Here is a 19,660-nt window from a genome sequence, read left to right on the forward strand (position 1 = left end):
TAAATGGGATTGCATTAATTTACAGAGCTTCTGTATGGCAAATGACATAGCTAGTAAGATAAACAGAAAAGCTCACACAAAGGGAGAAGAGCTTCACTAGCCATACAACAGACAAGGGCCTCATACCTAAAATATACCTACAGGTCAAAAAATTGAATCTTTCAAAAACAAATCCTCAAAGGAACAACCATCCCATTAAAAGGTGGGCTAAAGACTTAAAGAGAGACTTCTCTGAAGAGGAAATAAGAATGGCCAATAGAAACTTGAAGAAATGTTTAACATCTCTGGCCATAAAAGAAATGCAAATCAAAATAACTTTGAGATTCCACCTCAATCCAGTTAGAAGGGCTATCATCAAGAAATCTAATAATTAGATGCTGGTGAGAATGTGGATAGAAGGGAACAGTAATATACTGTTAGTGAGAATGTAAACTTGTCACAAACACTCTGGAAAGCAGTATGGAGGTTCCTTAAAGATTAAACATTGAGCTCCTCTATGACTCAGCAATCCCACTCCTGGGCAATTACCCAAATGCCTGTATACAACAACATACTAAACCTACCAGCACAACCATGTTCATTGCAGCATTATTTAATAGCAAAGATATAGAACCAACCCAAATGTCCTTCAATAGATGAATGGATCAAGAAAATGTCATATTTATACACCATGGAATTTTATGCGGCCATCAGAAGGAATGACATCACCCCATTTGTAAGGAAATGGAGAGGCTTGTAAAAAATTATATTAAGTGAAGTAAGCTAGATTCAAAGAAACATAGGCTCCATGGTTTCCCTCATTTATAATAATTAGTATTCATCTAGGATATTCTTAGCATAGGATCACAATAGCTCAAAAGCTATGTCATTTGGCCATATAGGGTAAGACTAAAGGTAATGAACTTTAGGATGTGGAAACAAGGTTTATCTTTCTGGGTTTTTTTGTTTTTTGTTTTTGCCAACTCTGGGGCTTGAACTCGGGGCCTGGGCACTGTCTTTGGACACTTTTTGCTCAAGGCGAGTGCTATGCCACTTGAGTCACAGTGCCACTTCTGGGTTTTTCTGAGTATATGGTACTGAGGAATTGAACCCAGGACTTTGGGCATTCTAGGTGAGCACTCTACCACTAGGGTATGCTCCCAGCCCTGTGGTTGTTCTTTCTAATGTACTATGTGAAGTTATTTCTTTTCCCTTCCCTGCCCCTCTTATGGTTTATCCCGTTGTTACTGTACATGACTTTGGTACCTAATATATTGTATACATGTTTATTTGAAATTGGGACAGGAAGGGGAAAAACCAGATGATTGGGAGGGAATAGGGAGAGAAAGTAAGAGAAAAGCATGGGAAGGGGTGTCAGTGTCCAAGATGTAATGTACCCATTATCTGGTGAATGTAACTATAACCCTTCTATACATCACCCCAACAATAAAATAAAAATTTAAAAATAAATAATCTGGAAAGTACAAATATTCTATGCTTCTATTCATATGAAGATTTAAAAAATATAAAAATAGTAATATATAAAAATAGAAAATATGTAAAATGTAAAAAGCAAAATATAAAGGTAGTTAATAAGAACGTGAAGAAGGGCAATTTACTGCTTACTGGGTTTTAGTAATCCAGTTTCAATTTTCAAAAAGAAAAAGTTCTAGAAAACTATGTGAATGTATTTAACAGTACTGAAATATAACAGTAATTATGACTAGGCTTGCTCTTTTAAAGTGGTTAAGACAGTAAATGTAACATTTTTAAAATAATAATTTTAAAAAATGAGCAGAATGCCATTTTCTAAATGGAAATCAAAGATACACTGACTGGAACCAGCACTTTCAATGATGATATAATTTTTGTCATCTTGCCAACCCATCTTCACATAGTTTAAAATGTAAAGTAATATTACCCTTTTGAAAGCTGTGTTGCTAAGATTTTTTTTCTTTTGCCAGCCCTGGGCTTGGGCTCAGGGCCTGAGCACTGTACCTGGATTTTCTCAAGACTAGGACTCTACCACTTGAGCCACAGCACCACTTCTGGCTTTTTGCTATGTATGTGGTACCAAGAAATCGAACCCTGGTCTTCGTGCTTGCTAGGTAAGCTCTCTACCACTAGGCCAAACTCCCGGCAATAAGTGTCCTGATTTTTTTTTTTTTTTACCAGTCCTGGGCTTGAGCTCAGGGCATGAGCCCTGTCCTTGGACTTTCTCAAGGCTAGAGCTCTACCACTTGAGCCTCAGCACCACTTCCGGCTTTTTTCTATGTATGTGGTACTGAGGAATCGAACCCTGGTCTTTGTGCATGCTAGGCAAGCACTCTACCACTAGGCCAAACTCCCCGCCCCTAAGATTTTTTTTTACTACTGTGACAAATTCCATAGAGAAACAATTTAGAAGAGGTTCATGGCTTTACAGGCTTGAGTTTATGGTTGGATGGCTTCATTAATTCTGGGCTTTGGGGAGGCGGAACATCATGCTGATGATGCCAGAGCAGTTATTCACCTTATGGCAACCAGTAAATAAGAATAATAAGAAGGGGCCAGAACCAACATATACCATCAAAGAAACCATCCCTAGATACCAAATCCCCCAACCAAGCCTTACCTTACACAGTTCCACTACCTTGCTATAGTCTGTTGAAATGTTGAATCCATCAATGAATTAAATCATTAATTAAGAGCTCTTATGGCCTAACATCTCTGGAAACACTATCACAGATACACTTAGATGTACATTTTCGATTCTCCTACGTGTCTCAATCTAATGAAGTTGGTAATTAGAAATAGTACCCATCACAAAATATTCATCAATAATTAAAATGTGGAAAAAAACACATGTGAAATCTTAAGTGTCATGAAATGTCAACTTGTTTGGAAATGGGATTGCTGTTAATATAGTTAAGTATGCTGAAGTCATTTTGGATTAGGGTGTGTTCTTAGTCATGATAAGAAGAGGTAAAAATGTACAAAAGGTGTACAAGAGGAGAAATGTCATGTGATGTCAGATAGAGGGAAGTGCCTTAGGTACAAGCCAACAAAAGCCAAGGGTTGCTGTGAATCACCACAATCCAGAAAAAGGCAGGGAAAGATTGTCCTCAAGACTTCAAGAGGGTACAGAACACTGCTGACATCTTCATTTCAGACTTCCAGCTACCATAACTGTCATACAATACATATGTGTTGTTGGTATATCCTGGGATATTGAGCAATATTTTGAACCTATATGAATAACGAATTTTGCACATGTACAATATTTCTCACAATAGTATTAGATGAATGTAAAAAATGATAAATCTCTATATTGTCTAGTTTTGTACATAAGAAAGGCTGGCAAACAAAATATCCCTCAATATCTAGTGCCCAAATCTTGGTTTCTATGAACCTAAAACTTAGAAGAAATGGGCTAATTCCAAGGCTGAAGTAGAGAAAATATCAGATAAGCCTGGCTTCTGCTTTAGAAAAGAAAATGCTGAAAGAATGGACATTTATCAAAAGAACACAGAAGCCAACAAAAAGAGGTACAGCACTGGCCAAGTATGTGATAATTTGAGTAGTAAGATTTAAATTACAATATACTAAAAACAATAGGTAAGAATACCAGCAAATATACAAATGAATGTCAGCACTCATACACATATCTATCAGTTTGTTAGAAAAAAAAACAAGTATGGATTCAACTTGACATTTCCAAATACAGTCCAATAATATAGTTCACTTTAATGTTTCTTATTTCCATATTTGTAAACCCCCTACACCAAAAAGAAGTGTAAATCCTAAAAGGAAGTCTTATTAGGCAGAGAATGATTGCCTACAGTAATATATATATATACATATATATATATATATATATATATATATGGTTGCCCAAAGAGGAGTGAGTTGATTTTGATTGGATAGACACTACCACAATCTATTTCCCTTACGTAGTCTTGGATATATGCTCATAGTTTCCACAACAAGACTGTTAAGCATGCCTACAGCATGCTCATCCTTCAAATCTTATCTTAAATATTTTCTCTTCAGATAGACCAATTCTTATCCTACAATGTAAGTAGCTCACATTCTTCATTCTTTACTACAACCATTTTTTAACCTTCATGTCCTTCACATTAAGAGGTGAGATTAATTCTATCAACAAATATTTATTTAGCATCAACCAGGGCCAGACAGTATACTAAGTCTTTAAAAAAAAGTATCTTTTACAACATGCAATACCTGTTTTGCTTACCACTGTATAATTCCATGAAAGAACGTAATGGCTCTGAAACTCAATTCAACAAAAATAGTTTTAGATGTTTAAAAAAAGAGAACAGAGGTCTATTATTCTGCTAACCTACTTTATTTTAACCATTCCTCATCATTTTAACCCTTTTAACTTGTTTTAAGAATTCATGCACCCTCAAATTAATGAGGACATTTAATCACACATAAATTAAACAATATGTTAAATGAATATCAAATAATATAAAAACAGGTAAAATAAAGATAAATTGTACCCAGTCAAGTGAGTGTGAATAATTGTTCTGATCATAGAAATGATGTATATCACATATAGTATTTAAAAATGTAATGAATTTTCTGTAAAAATAAGCAGTGCTACATTTTAGTTTTGTAAAATGTTAATAAAATACCACCCCTGATCAAAAGACTCTGAAACATCCCCAACTGCACGTATCCTATCCTGGAGAAACAACTATAGCATACTTTGTCTGAGCAACAGCTAAAGAATGTGCAGATAACTCACTGGGTATCTGTTTTCTCATCAATTCCCTTGGGTTCAAAGAAAACATGTACCCGTGACCCAATGACAGGGTCAGGTCAGACCTTTATTCTGAATCCAGAAATTCATGTATCGACTTGTCTACTTCTTGTAAGGAACATTTAGATTCTATATTCAAGTTTAGGAAATCACTAGAAATGCACGTAGACACTATTGTTTGTTAGGTCAGGGGCTGACTGTGTTTGGAAGTGTAGGTGAGGACCCAGAATTTACCACAAGGTTGGATAGGTGGACTAGAAACCCTCAGCGTGGGGCATAAAGTACTATATGAAGTTATTTCTTTTATCTTTTTTCCCCTTATGATTAATCTCATGTGGTTACTGTATCTGACCTTGTTACCTGGTATGCTGTATATATGTTTATGTGTTTATTTGAAATAGGGAAGGGAAAGGGAAAAAATAATGATTGTTATCTGATATATTGAACATATTGAAATCAGATAGGGAAGGGGGGAAAACAAGATGAGGGATGGGGTTGGGGGGAGGGAAATGGGGACCAAGACATGAGAAAGAGTATGAATGTATGTGAAGTAATGCACCTTCTATCTGGTGAATATAATGTAACCCTTCTATTAATTACAATAAAAATATATGGAAAAAAGAAACAAAAGCCATAAAAAATGATTGTGAGGGGCTGGGGGAGGGTAACGGGGAAAAACATAAGAAGAGGTATCAAGGTTCAAGAACTAATACACTCATTACCTGACGAATGTAACTGTAACCCCTCTATACAATAAAAAGTAAACCAATGAAGTAAAGATTAAGGATGCAGCAACAACAGAGGGAAATTTATTTTTTCTTCCAATCAAAATAGTAAGTAAAAGGCAAAATCACTTGTTCAGGGAGATCTATGGAGACTAAGACCATTTTCCTTCATTTGTGAGATGTTAGCCAATGGCATTATTTCCATTCAGCTCTTTGGTGTGGTCAGTACAAAAACTGGAGTAAAACTCCAAATGCATTTTCTAGAATCCACCATAGTTATTTATCAAAAAAACAAAAAATGGAGAGAATTTCCTGGCTCCTGATTCAAAATTTGTTATCAACTATGCTTTACTTTGTTCATTTAACTGACCTGAACAATTTGACTTCACCTGGAAGAGGCTACATATTTTCTCTGAATCCATATCCTAATCTCATCATCAGGCCCTGACAATCTTTCCTTCCTCCTACGAATGACCCTGACAGAATATATTCATATCTTTCCTTCCTCCTACGAATGACCCTGGTCAAACTGGTCTCTCCTGGAGTATAGCAATATCTTAGCTGCCCTGAAGAAGAAAGAGAGAGAGTTAGGCAATGCTGGTACTTGGGAGGTTGAAGTACTACAGGTTAAAAAAATAGACTGGAATATATGATGAAATGGCTTCAAAGGAAAAAAGAGAGGGGAAAGAAGAAGAGAGGGGAAGAGAAGAAAGGAGGGGAGAGAAAGAAAGCAAAAGAGAGGAAAGAAGAAGGCCGGGGAAAGCAAAGGAGAGAAGAGGGAAAAGGAAAGGAGAAAAGGTAGGGAAAGGAGGGGGAGGAGAGGAGAGGAAGAAAAGAATCAACATTCTGTTAGGTCTGAGAAAAAAGTTGAGGAAGGATTCTAAAATCACTGACATTTTTGAGTATTCTTCTTAATGAAGACAAAAATCAGCCCAAAGAAAGCAATATAAGGTTTTTCCAGCTAGTCTAGCCCACAATAAAGCTTCCATGTCAACTGATCTGATGGGTACTTGGATTCACTAGTGCCCAAGATGCAAGAAACAGACCAACAGAGGAAACGCTCAGTCCTTGAACATTAAATGTAGCACATAGGATCCTACAGAGCTAAGTCATATGACTATTAACCATTTATCTTTGAGTGCAACAGTTTCTGGCTTGGTTCAAAGACCAAATATCTGATTTTGGAGTCAGTTGAGTACACAACCTGGGCTGTACTACATGAACTGTGTTACCAGCCCATAATCAATAACACTCAATGTACTCTAAAACATCCCAGGAAGCCTTATATAAAACAACAGGCTATGTAGTCGACAAGACTTAAAGTATTACTTAAATAGATATCTCCCTTGGAGCATAGAAGCTTAGACACTTTATTATTCGCAGGAAGTGTTTAATGAAATCTTGTTGAGTGAAGATGAACATATCAACCTGTTTGTCGCAAACTAAAAGAGTTTTACTAAATAGAAGGCAATCAAGGGCTTGTCTGAAATAAATTTTACCAGGCATTAGGCTTCATTAATATTTATTTTAAAGATTACTTTTTATTGTAACAAATATAAAGTCATCAGTGTCTTACAAATTGTCAAAAATGCTTTAAGTATAAAAGAAATACATTAGTAAAATTAAAGTTATATTGCACTATTTGGTAGTATTTATACTGTCAACATGCATACTGTATGCCAGAAAGCACATGCATTACTGGAGGAGAAAGGAAGCAGGACAGGACTGTTGTGTCACTTGATTATAAATTCATTGCTTCAGTGACTTTTCTTTCTTCAGGGATACCATTTACCTGCAACATGGAGGAGTAAATATGAGTGTGAGTTTGGCAAGGTTTGAATATCTTTAGATTTTGTGTACCAGAAATTATGGCAAGGAGAAATTTTCTATCTTTTAAACATAATTTAAAATAATTACATGCACTATTTCCCTGCATTTGCTTTTTTTAATGTAAAGGAAGAAGAAAAGAATTAGTACTTCCTGCTTGAATCAAAGCTGTAATGTTTTCTATTTCTTAAAAAATATGGCCTGAAAAATCCCTCCTTCCATAAACAAATAGAACGAGGTTGACTGCGGGATATATGACTGTACCTTTTAATCGTGTCTTAAAAAAAAAAGAAATACATGTGGGTTGCAAGAGTAGAGAAAATGAGAAAACTGGAAGGGGCATCAAGTTTAATGGCTTGGGCCTAATCCAAAAGGTAGTGTTATTGTCTGCTTGTAACTGCTCTATTATCCCAGCTAGCACCCAAGCCCAGCAGTTCACTTCTTAAAGAATTTAAAGAAAACAACCAGCCACATGAGACAAGCTTCAAATTCAACCCTCCCCTGATAAAAGTTTATATAGGTACCTACAAATATTTCCAAAAGACAAACTTGGTGCCTCAATTATGTTCATAGCACAAACTGTGATACCAGCACAGTGCTGCAGGTGCTTAGAAAGAGACAGTTTCCATTTCTTAATAATCATGCACAGATGTGCTGGATAACCAGGGTGAAAGAACAGAAAAGCTCAACTGTACTCATGAAAATACCCAAACAGCACAAACAGAATCCATGCATGTGCAGACAAAACAGAATAATTTAGAAGCTAGGAAACATCCTTTTGCATGTAAATGAACAGAAAGGAATAAAGAATAAAACTTTCCCTTAGCTCCCTCTCTAAGAGGCAGATCTGCACTTAGTGTTAAATATAATCAGAGGGAGAAGCTAGACAATCTCTCACAATTATGCCAAATGCTAGAGTAGTCGTTCTGCCTTTAGCTCTTAAGACATTTCGAAGACTCACGGATGATACAGCAATAACAACAGAGCAACTAAAAAGAGACAGTGCACTTTTGTCAACAACACAATCCCAACTGCAGAAAAACACAAGACAATAAGAAGCTAACAAGCTACAATACTAACTAAAAAAAGGAGATCAAAGCTGTCTTGCCTCAAGTAAAACCTCTGCTCCCCAAAACCTGTTTCAGAAAAATAATTCAGGAAATAAGTTGAACAGCCTATAATCCCCCTAGGGAAACTATGTGGCTGTCAGTACATCTGCTCAGGCATAAATTCTCCTTGTAAGGAAGTGTCTCCATTGCTAAAATGCAGCAAACTAACAAGTCTACTTGCTAAAAACCTATTTGACTATCAAACAAGTAGCATCATCTATGACTGTCGTTTCTAGTATCATCTACTTAAGTTCTATTTTTCTTCATGGAGAAATAAGTAAAATTTGGATTTTAAAAATGCTCAAAATGATATTTACAATTTTTCTAGAAACTCTCTCCCTTCTCTTAACTCCATACCTGAAACAGTCAAGAATTAGAAGACAGACATCTCGGGGGAGGTAGAAAGTCCATGAAATTAATGAGAAAGAGGTTCTTCCATTTCTATAGTAGAAATATTCTTTTATTTTTTTAACCTCTTTAAAAAACAGGAATAAAATTAGTGATAGTAAGGATTCTTTTTCTTTTTCTTCAAGTGACATATATTTATAAAAATGTTTTTTGCTTCATCAATCTTTTGAATGCTTACAATATCAATATATTAAACAGCTTGCTGAATCATGTCAACATTTAATTAAAGCAAGCAATCAAAAATGTGGGGGAATGTGATAAACATTACCTCATAATTAAAGTACGATGAAAAGCTTCATTTATACTTGCCTCAAATCTTTGAAAAGTTGTCAAACGAAAATCTCCTTAAATTCCCGAAAGCAGTAATAGAGAAGATAGTTGCCAAATGAAAACATCCAATACATTTTTATATGTGCCTGAATCTTTTAACAGAATACTTATTTAAGAGACTCCATACTACAATGCCCCTATTCATACTTAGAATTCTGTACCCAACTTACGTTTTAAAACTTCTCTTGCTTTTCCAAAAGAGCTACAAAGGCATTACCGGTTGCCTGGCAATTAGAACTAGGAATCAACCACTAATTAGAAGACAATCATGAATAAGTTATCTACTCATTACTGAGATGAATGAAATAATTGGTGGTGGAAAATTTTTAGGACACTTGAAAGAAATAAATGTAAAGAAAGCAAGTCTTAGGAAAATAGAATAGTCTGGGGAAATTGTCTGCCATCTTGTTGTCACTGATCATGTTATAACAGCTTTTTAAAGCTCCTTTAAAACCAGACTAACCATTTCTCATTTATCCCCCTGAAGCCTCAGTGATTAGTCACAATGATTTCCCTTTGTAAGAGTCAGTTTCAAGCTGCTCACTTACTGAGATAAATCCTGGACACATCCAAGCTAAAAATCTTTCATTTTAAGGGAAAGAATGGGGGAGGTCCACACAAGAAGGGGATTTTATTCAGTTTTCCTTAATTAGATGGGACCTCCTTGGATGCTTTTGCACTAAGATCATTTACCCCATATTTAACATTCTGATGCCAATCCATGTAATAATCTAAGCTATTATTCTGAAGTTCTAAGTCTGATTAAGGAAGATACAATTGTTTTGCCTTCCTTGGTAAAGCTAAAGCTTTGTAATGTACACAATGCTATAATTATCTTTTAACCTATTAGCTTCATCTATAAACATCCACTTAGTATTTTCAGTACTCACCTGTAGACTGCTGTTGGGGAATCTGAGTCTGGTGTGGCAAGTTCCTAGAAATGATTAAAATTATTGAGTAAAATGCTGTTTACATAAATGTAAATAAAGAACAGACATAGTAGCATTATTTTATTAGCACTAGCTTATGGGTAAGGAAACTAATATCTGAGGAAGCAAATAATAACCATGTTCAATAAGATTCATGGAATTCTTGGAGCCTCATTAATGAAACAACAATAACGACAAAGCAGCTAAGGGGAGACAGTGCACTTTTGTCAATAATTCAATCTAAATTGTAAAAGCAAATCACACAAGAAAGCAAGCTAACAAGTACTAACTAAAAGAGAGAAAGAGAGATCAAAGTTAATCTTGCCTCAAGCAAAATCTCTACTTCCCCAAACCTGTTTTAGAAAAATGATTCAGTAGGAAGTAGCACTGTGGCTCACGTGGTAGAGCACTAGTCTGGAGATGAAGAGCTCAAGGACAGTGCCCAGGCCCAGAGTTCAAGCGCCGTGACTGACAAAAAAATGTTTTTCAGGAAAATAAGTTGAACAGGCTTCCCCCTTGGGAATGTTTTTGGCTCTTATGTCTGCTCTGGTATAAATTCTCCTTGTTAGGGAAGTTTTCCCATTGCTAAAATGCAGCACACTTTCTATGGTCAAAATTCCCTTACTACACTCCTCAGAGGCAGGTATTATTGTTTTCCTCATTTTACAGATGATAACATCACCTTAAAGATCAAGTTCACAGACCTAGAAGTAAGAAATAAAAATATCATCATGGCAAGCTAGAACTAGGTCTAGAACATCTGTATACTCCCATACATTGTCTGGGCTCATGGCTTTAGGGGGTGGAGAGCTTTGTTTATCATTAGACAGTTGGACAAAGAGGTTTTAATCGCAGTATTCAGGTTCTGAGTACAATGCATCTTGATCAACCTAACAGCTCACTACTGTAAACTTGAACTTTTCTATGCTCAAAGCCGGGAGTGGCCACTCATTCAACTACACTTAGGCAAAATGCAGATGTCATCCTTTACTCTTCTCTTTCACTTCACAGTCTCACTGGGAAACTGAAGACATTTCTCCTCAATCTCAATAAAATCTGTCTTCTTCCCTATCTCCATTGCTAACTTGGTTAAGCGATCATTTCTCACTTGGATCCTTATAACTTGTCTGATTTATTTCCTCATTCACATTCTTGTTGCTTTATAACCCACTCTGTGTATTGCTGCCAGAATAATCTCCTAAGACATAAATCTGATTATGTCATGCAAATAACATGTTTCAATATTTCCTGACATCTATCTGAAAATTAAGTTTCAAGATTTTTAGTGTGGCCTTGGCAGCCATCAATCTCTCTGGTCCCTAAATGGAATACCCTACTTGCTAGTAACAAAATAAGCCACCTCCACAGCAACTGCCATATTCTGCATTCAATGAATTTGTACTTGTCCTTGCAAACTTAGCTCAAAGTTTGTTACAAGCAACTTTTAATAAATCCCTATAAAGAATGCTGTTAAAGTATTAAGTACAATTTAAATTTAAAAAGAAAAAAACAAACCTCACATCCAACACCTCTTCTATTTCTTACCACTCTCTGAACAGCCCCTCTCTCCCAACTAGGTTCTGTTTAGCATGCATCAAGACAGGGGCTGATTGGTATTACTTTTCTCTGTATGTGACATTTAGTGGCCTCCAAAATGCTTTAGTAGTAAAAAGTATACTATCTCCAACAGAGACACATGTAATGTTTTCTTCAAAGACTCTTAACACAAACATGTTCTTTAACTTGAAGATGCACTCATTTGGTATTAGTATTAGTTTGTGAATCTTCATAGTCTAAATTCTATGTACAAAAAACCTCTAGGAATAAGGCTCTAGCTACAAAGCAAGATTTGATCCAACTCAGAGATTTTCAGTCTTTTGTTTGTCTTTGGCAGTGGAATTCCTTTTCATTGAAAGCCTGAACAGAACTCTAATGTAAAAAGAGATAAATGTGAAGTTTCCTAGTTGAGACAAAAGAGCTAGGAATTCTTGTTTTGTTTCCTTTGCCCTACTTGCTGGACTAATAAACTTCCAAGACGGAGTTTGAAGATCATTGATCTGAATCATTTCAGCTAGGCAAATATTATGTTTCAAATACAATGATCTAATGTGAAAAAACAGTGTTTGTTAGTTGAATACTGTATCTCTGGTTAATGCCTTTGAATGATTTTTTTTTAATTCAAGTTTGTTTTAAAATACACTTAAGAAAACAAAGGGGACTAATTCTAAGCCAGTTTAAATAAATTATTCAATAATTTATCCCAGTGATTACCTTTTTTTGCTATTATGTATTAGGTAGGTTTACCTTTATGTGGTTTAAAGTAGTATTTCCTTTGATTTGTTCTGTTTCAGACCATGTAGTTATATAGGCTTTGGATATAAAAGTAAAAAGATACATTTTAAAGCCACAATGAGGAGAAATTCAGTTCTAGCCTTAAAGATGGAAACGATGCCTTTGCTACAGAAACCAAATTACATGAGCATTAGCAGTGGGGTGCAGGGTGTGTGTCATTTTAAATTCTCAAGCATAATTGGCTGGTCTATCCCACATTTCAAACTAATATAGCAGTTTTTCTATATACCTGCACATACCCCATACTGGTACTTCCTCATTTTTAGCATCTCTAGCTCTAACATGTCTGTTAACAGATTAAATCAACATATTTTCACAAGACAAGATAAACAGGACAAATAAAGCATAGAATGTAGGTTATTCTGATACAGGGCACTGACATTAGTTTTTCAACTATACTAGATCAAGGATATCTCCTAAATTCAAAATTACTATTTGGATGATGTGATTGGAACCCCTCCTTTTTGTTGTTGTTGTTGTTGGTCATGGGGCTTGAAAATCTGGGCCTGGGCACTGTCCCTGAACTCTTCAGCTCAAGATTACCACCCTACTCCTTGAGCCACAGCGCCACTTCTGGTTTTCTATTGGTTAATTAGAGATAGTCTCATGGTCTTTAGTGCCTGGGCTGAATTTGAACTGCTCAATCCGCAATACTCAGCCCCCTGAGTAGCTAGGAAAACAGGCATGGACCACTGTGGCCAGCCCAATCTCTCTTTTTTGATCCTCCCAACATGCAATGTTATGTGGAATTCAATTCAAACTCTATTATTTCCTCTTGAGCCGGCACTTTTGTTTTTCTTCTTGTACATTACTGACCTTTGAAAATCACAATGGGCTTTGTCAGGTGATGAGAAATGGTTGGCTGTGAAGGTGTCATGACATACTAACAAGAAATTAGGAAAAGATACGAGAAAGTGATTGAATATTATAATGTTTGGGGGCCCTTAAAAGTACCTGCAGTGGCTGGGAATTTGGCCTAGTGGTAGAGTGCTCATCTAGCATGTATGAAGGCCCAGGTTCGATTCCTCAATACCACATGCATTAAAAAAAAAGCTGGAAGTGGTGATGTGGCCCAAGTGGTAGAGCTCTAGCCTTGAGAAAAGTCCAAGGACAATGTTCAGTCCCTGAGTTCAAGCCCCATGACTGGCCAAAAAAAAAAAAATAAACAAAGTCCCTGCAGTCTGGTTTGTAGCTTGCTAAGTTTAAATTAAGCATGTGTTCTTGAGATTTCCAGTGAAAATTTAGGTTACAAGAAAAGTGTGTTTGTAGTTCTTGAGCAGAAAAAAGTGTTGAGATGCAACTTCTTGCAAGTCTTCAAAGTGAATGCACGAAGCTGTTTTTGTGGCTTTCACAGTTTGTTGACTACCTTTGAGCACTGAAGAGTCCATGATGGGCATTATTTGAAGAGGTGAAAGGAGGTACCTCATCAGGGCACTGCTTCAAGCATATTTGAATAAAAACAAACAAAGCCTACAATGCACTGAGCTGGAGTTAAGATGCAGAGAACTCAGGAAGAAGGTGGGAACATTCCTGTCTCTGGTGAAAGCCTACCACTAAAATCGACTATGGGCAATTAGAGTGGGGGCAGACTTCAAATAGAGGCCCCATAATCCTCCAAAGAAAGAACATTTATAAAGGCATAAAACCATTTAAAGTAATTAAGTTATTAACGGACTAACTGAAAGATACTAATGTATAAACTGCAGCATTATAGAGAAAATTAAGAAAAATTATAATTCTCTAAATTATTAGCATTAATTATTTTCCAATCTTTTGCCATTAATTACATGCATTTAAGTAGAAAATTGTATAAATTAGTCATTGCAAAAAGTTCATTCTTTAAGAAAGCCAAGGTAATAACTTGCAAGTTAGTAAATAAGTGATTTGGGGGGGAGTACACATTACTTGTTATTTGCGCAATTTCCTCAAGGTAATTTAACATTCTTGGGTGCCCTGTAGAGAAATTCTATAAGTAAGGTAGATGATTAATCAACTGATTATGCTGCTACTTGCTTGAAGATTCAAAAGCAGAGTGATCTGCATAAAGCCAAGGATCCATGCCAGAGGTGATAGAAAATGACATTAGTTATGTGGAATATAAAATAGTTCTCCTGAAACACCATAAGGGCATTTAACAACAAGAAAAAGTCACATTTTGAAAGCTGTTCAGTTATGTCAGGCAAAGGTGATATTGCCCAAACCTTGACTTTTCTAAAATGTTTTTCTGCCAGAATCACTTGGACCTGTAACTACTTTTGCTAAGAAATCATGATCTGGAGAGGAGAAAAAGAAAGGGAAGGAAGGTCAGAAAGAAGTTGGAAGTGTCATTACAATTTCAAATATCCCCCAACCTTAATTTAACCAAAATCAACTTAACATTGCACATGATAAAGATGGAAGGAAGCATTCACTTATTTGCTGAATTAAAAGCCATGGGCTGGGAGTTTGGCCTAGTGGTAGAGTGCTTGCCTAGCATGGATGAAGACCTGTGTTCGATTCCTCGGTACCACATACGTAGCAAAAAGCCAGAAATGGTGCTATTGCTCAAGTGGTAAAGCTCTAGCCTTGAGAAAATTCAGGGACAATGCTCAGGCCCTGAGCCCCAGCCCAGGACTGGCAACAAAAATAAAAATAAAAAATAATAATAATAATAAAGCCAATGGCTCTGAAATACCTTTGGCTGCTGACAACTCTTGTCAACAGGAGGCCATCATCCTGATCTCCTGAAATAGCCTCTCTGCTATTAGTAACTTTTGCTAAAACTTTATTTTTTGTGTATGGAATTTTATCTTGAAGTTGGATCTCATTATCACCAAAGGAAAGAAAAGTGGAAAAATACTTAAATAAATGCCAAAATGATTAGTTATTGTCTTTAATTATTCAACTTTATTCAACTTTTACACTGGTTAATTTACCAAAGATTAAGTGCAACCTACCTCCTGTTTATTACTCGATTTGATTCAACTTTTATACTTGTTAATTTATCAAAGATTAAGTATAACCTACCTCCTGTTTTGATGGACACCCAATTATCCTGGATTAGGTATTATATTTGGTATAATGAATAAAGAAAAGTTTTGTAGAGCCAATTAAAATCTTCCAGGAAAATATGTGGGCACTCGCCCAAATTATTCATTATGTAAGGGTCCTTCATGAAGATATTTCCCACTTAGGGAAATCAATTATTATTGATGTGCTTAACCCTTCTATTAATTACAATAAAAATATATGAAAAAAAGAATAAAGACACAGATTTTTTTATCTATTTTTTTTTTACCAGTCCTAGGCTTGAGCTCAGGGCCTGAGCACTGTCCTTGGACTTTCTCAAGGCTAGAGCTCTACCACTTGAGCCTCAGCACCACTTCTGGCTTTTTTTCTATATGTGGTACTGAGGAATCGAACCCGGGTCTTCATGCATGCTAGGCAAGCACTTTAACCACTAGGCCAAACTCCCGGCCCCAAAGACACAGATTTTTTGCCTAAAAGATAACATAACTCCTCAGAAATTTCAAAACTTATTCCGTCTTAGAAAACAGAGTATTTGGGATCCCCTGCTCCATGCCTATTCCCCAAAGGGTAAGACTGCAAACTGCACTAAGTGGTGTTTAGCCTTTCAAGGTTTAACGTTTTCCTGTCCCGTTCAGACACTGCTTCCTAATAGCACTAGTCTCTGCTTTACACACTGTTTTCCTCAAGCAGTTTTAAAGAGCTGCGGAAAGTTTAGAGATTGACATACCTAAAAACTCACAAACAGCCCAAACTTTTTAGATAAAACCCAGGTCCTCTTTTGTACTTTCACACATACTCAGGGCAATTCAGGGAAAACTGTTCTCTGTTTACAATTCTAGGTGGAAGTGTGGAAGTATATACACCTCCTCCTCCCTCACCCCTCCCCACTCCCACTAAATCCCTGTTGAAAATACCAGAGGCCCTGGGTTTCCCAATCTTAAAACTTTAAGCCCTGCCAATCGCTAAATTGGGGATTCAAAACCTGCTACCTCTTCAGCCTACAGCATACACATCTATCAGCCTCCAAAACCCCACCACTAAGGCTGGAATATGCATTCTTTTTTTTAAGTTGTAATGTATAGAGGGGTAACAGTTATATTCGTCAGATAGTAGGTGCATTATTTCTCACACACTGATACCCCGGAATCTGCATTCTAAGAGTGCGCAATGACTATGAAAAGTTACATCGTTCAGGAAATCTGCATCATACTCTCTCACATTTAGTACCTAAAATTTTGTAACTATGAATTTATTATTTTTTTCCATTACAATAGTTACAAAAGCTTATCTCTGGGGAATATCAATATCAGTGATAGATTTCTACGGTTAAGTATTTGTTAACAAGTATAATGCCCAATGACAGTGATGTGCTATACCTAGAGAATTCATATTTAACAGTTAAGAGCACTCTCTGTATTTAAAAAAATCTTCTTAATATCAGTGATAACATTTATTTATTGAGTACAGGTAAGGGAATGAGGGTATATTCTACAGAACACTAGTCTTGTGCTTCTCAATATTCTCAAGGACAAGAGACACAAGGAAGGTCTGACAAAGTACCCTGACCTGGGGACACTAAGACATGAGTATTATGGTGTCCTAGTCTTGGAACACAAAGGAACATGAATGTTAATACTAGTAAAATTTGGAAAACTCTAAAGTACCAATTCTTGGTTTTTAATTGTGACCACTGTATGTGTTACAGTACTATAAAGTGTTAATAGTGTATATGGCAACCAAAAAGTATGCAATATCTGTCTCTCTAAAATCATCCCAAAATTATGTGTTTGTGTATAAGTGCATTAGCAAAGACCAAATTAAACTGCTCTTGCATTGCTAGACTTCATGCTTATACTGTCTCTGAGGCAAAAGAAACATTGTACAAAATGAAACCCCTCTTTTCTCAGCATATGCTTTGCCTCCAAAGCATACACCAGATTCCATTTGTGCTAACTCTTTACTCACTTTGCTTGTAAGCAGGATCATAGAGCCATTGGAGGCCAAGGACCACACTATCTCTGTGAGATTAGATATCAGAATATCAGAATAGCTAGCAGGAAGAGTAAATAACATAATCTCAGTGAGATGTAATTTAGGTCTGTTAGTGCTTTAATTTATAATCTATAAATGATTCCATATTTCAACTGGATAATTTATGGTGCTAGTTTGAAGCCTTGTGAAGAATTTTATCAAAAAAGAAAGAAAACTAAGGAGGAGAAGGAGGAGGAGGAGATGGAAGAAGAAGGAAAAGGAGGAAGAGACAATGGCAACGATGAAAACAACAATAACATCAAGAACAAAATATTTCTAAGTAACTGATAATTACCATATTACATAAGCTTTTATGTTTTCTTCCCCTGAGACGAGTCAACTTGTTTAAAAATCCATTCACCTTTGAAAGAAAGCTTTGAATGTTCTTGACCATATCTTCAAGCCTGAATATTTCTTATATTAAGTTTGAAGAATAAACACATGAAATCCTATAGATGTCCAAAACCTTTACAAATGATATCAGTTCAATACACCTAGAATTATCTGAAGATAAAAGGCATGCTTGTTCAGGTATCATTAATTAGTAAGTACGAGATAGCATTATCCAAGCATATGCTTAGTTAGGAAGTATTATAGTGCCTCATTGAACATAATATCTTATTTTAAACTTGAGAATTCAGTTCTAGACAAATAACCAAAATATTTGTATGTATCTATTTGGTGTTGATATGAAAATTTAAAGAAGAGCTGTCTTTTTCAGCTAAAGTGAAAAGTTGAATTTTTGTAAATAACAGCTATGATGAACCCAATACAATAAGTTCCCTATTATCTGGCATGGTTGGAAAATGAGTTAATCACATATTCTGGCTTATAGGGAGTTACCATAGAGACTGTGCACATATTATCCATTTCCAAGAATAAAAGAAAGATAATATACACTCAATACTGAAATGACACTGAATGTAATTTAATTTTCCTCTGATGAGTCAGACGCACTTGATGATCCTGCAGTGCCTCAGAATAATCATTGGGAACATCATCAATTATCTATGTACCCTATTTATATAGAAGTGCTAGTTAATGGAGTTTTGCCATTAGCAGAAATCTGAATAATATGAAGGTTTTCTGGATTTTAGAACATACATCTGTTGAAATTGATGAAAATGTAGTATAATAAAATATTGCATTTGCAAATAGGAAGATCTGATCAACATAATGGTGGGCTAGTTGGAATTATGCATGGACCAGGAAGATACACCTCTTTGGAAACTACATAGGGGATTTTGTTTTGCTTATAGATAGCATGCACTATTAGTACCATTGCAAGGCCCTGACCAAAAGGAGCCAAAATTTTTTAGTGATATCAACAGAGACTTTATTTCCAAATAGAAACACATGGTGATGTTCTAAAGGACCTGAGCAATTTTATGTTTGTGTGTATGCCAGTACTAGGCTTGAATTTAGGACCTGGGAACTGTCCTTAACTTTTTCACCTAGGGCTGGTGCTCTACCTCCTAAGTCAGCTTATTGCTCATTGATTGGATTATAAGACTCTCTTGGACTTTCCTGCCCGAGCTGTTTTCAAATCTGGACGCTCAGATCTCAGTCTCTAAAGTAGCTAGAATTACAGGCATTCGCCACGCATACCAAGCAGGGCCTAAATGTTTGAGGATCTATATTACATGAAATCCAACAACAGTCTCACTTTATTAAATAATTCTTAAGGATCTTATTCTCAACATACATGATTTTTAAAAGTTACTTCAAAAACTCAGAGAGGAAAGTCTTTTCTTTCTCCCTATATTTCATCAGAACTGTTTTTACTGATTTTCAGACATATTCAAGTTCCCCTATTCATTATATAATAAAAAGTTTTACAGCATATGATTTTGTCAGCAGAATTCTCAAACTATGGTCTTGAAGATTTTGCTTTTTTGATCCCCTCCCTCCCTCTCTGCAATGATTCACAAAGTCTATCAATGCACTGAATGGACTGACAAATCTGGTGGCTTGAAAAAGTAACCCCTGGGTTGCAAATATATTTGATCATTTCCTTTTTTTTCCCCAGTCCTGGGCTTGAGTTCAGGGCCTGAGCACTATCCTTGGACTTTCTCAAGGCTAGAGCTCTACCACTTGGTCCACAGCACCACTTCCGGCTTTTTATTCTATGTATGTGGTACTAAGGAATCGAACCCAGGTCTTTGTGCATGCTAGGCAAGCACTCTACCACTA

General features: G+C 36.1%; 1 protein-coding gene across 8 annotated transcripts in view; it reads right to left on the reverse strand.

Annotated features, from left to right (window-relative positions):
- Positions 1-6,985: 6,985 nt before the first annotated feature.
- The window catches only part of Sgce (sarcoglycan epsilon), a 76,223-nt gene continuing 63,548 nt past the window's right edge, over positions 6,986-19,660 (reverse strand). For 6 of the 8 annotated variants that reach the window (XM_090333128.1, XM_090333134.1, XM_090333133.1 and 3 more), the window contains 3 exons: positions 10,037-10,080; positions 9,126-9,160; positions 6,986-7,264 (listed from right to left, as the gene is read on the reverse strand). In XM_090333128.1, the coding sequence (XP_090189254.1) occupies positions 7,214-7,264; positions 9,126-9,160; positions 10,037-10,080 (130 nt within the window). In that variant the 3' untranslated portion in view covers positions 6,986-7,213. Of the gene's footprint in view, positions 7,265-9,125; positions 9,177-10,036; positions 10,081-19,660 lie in introns of all 8 variants that reach the window. The other 2 variants (XM_090333129.1, XM_090333130.1) reach the window with 2 other exon arrangements.

The sequence above is a fragment of the Megascapheus bottae genome, chromosome 5, assembly GCF_031878675.1.
Source record: "Megascapheus bottae isolate mThoBot1 chromosome 5, mThoBot2.hap1, whole genome shotgun sequence".
In the NCBI taxonomy this organism is placed as follows: domain Eukaryota; kingdom Metazoa; phylum Chordata; class Mammalia; order Rodentia; family Geomyidae; genus Megascapheus; species Megascapheus bottae.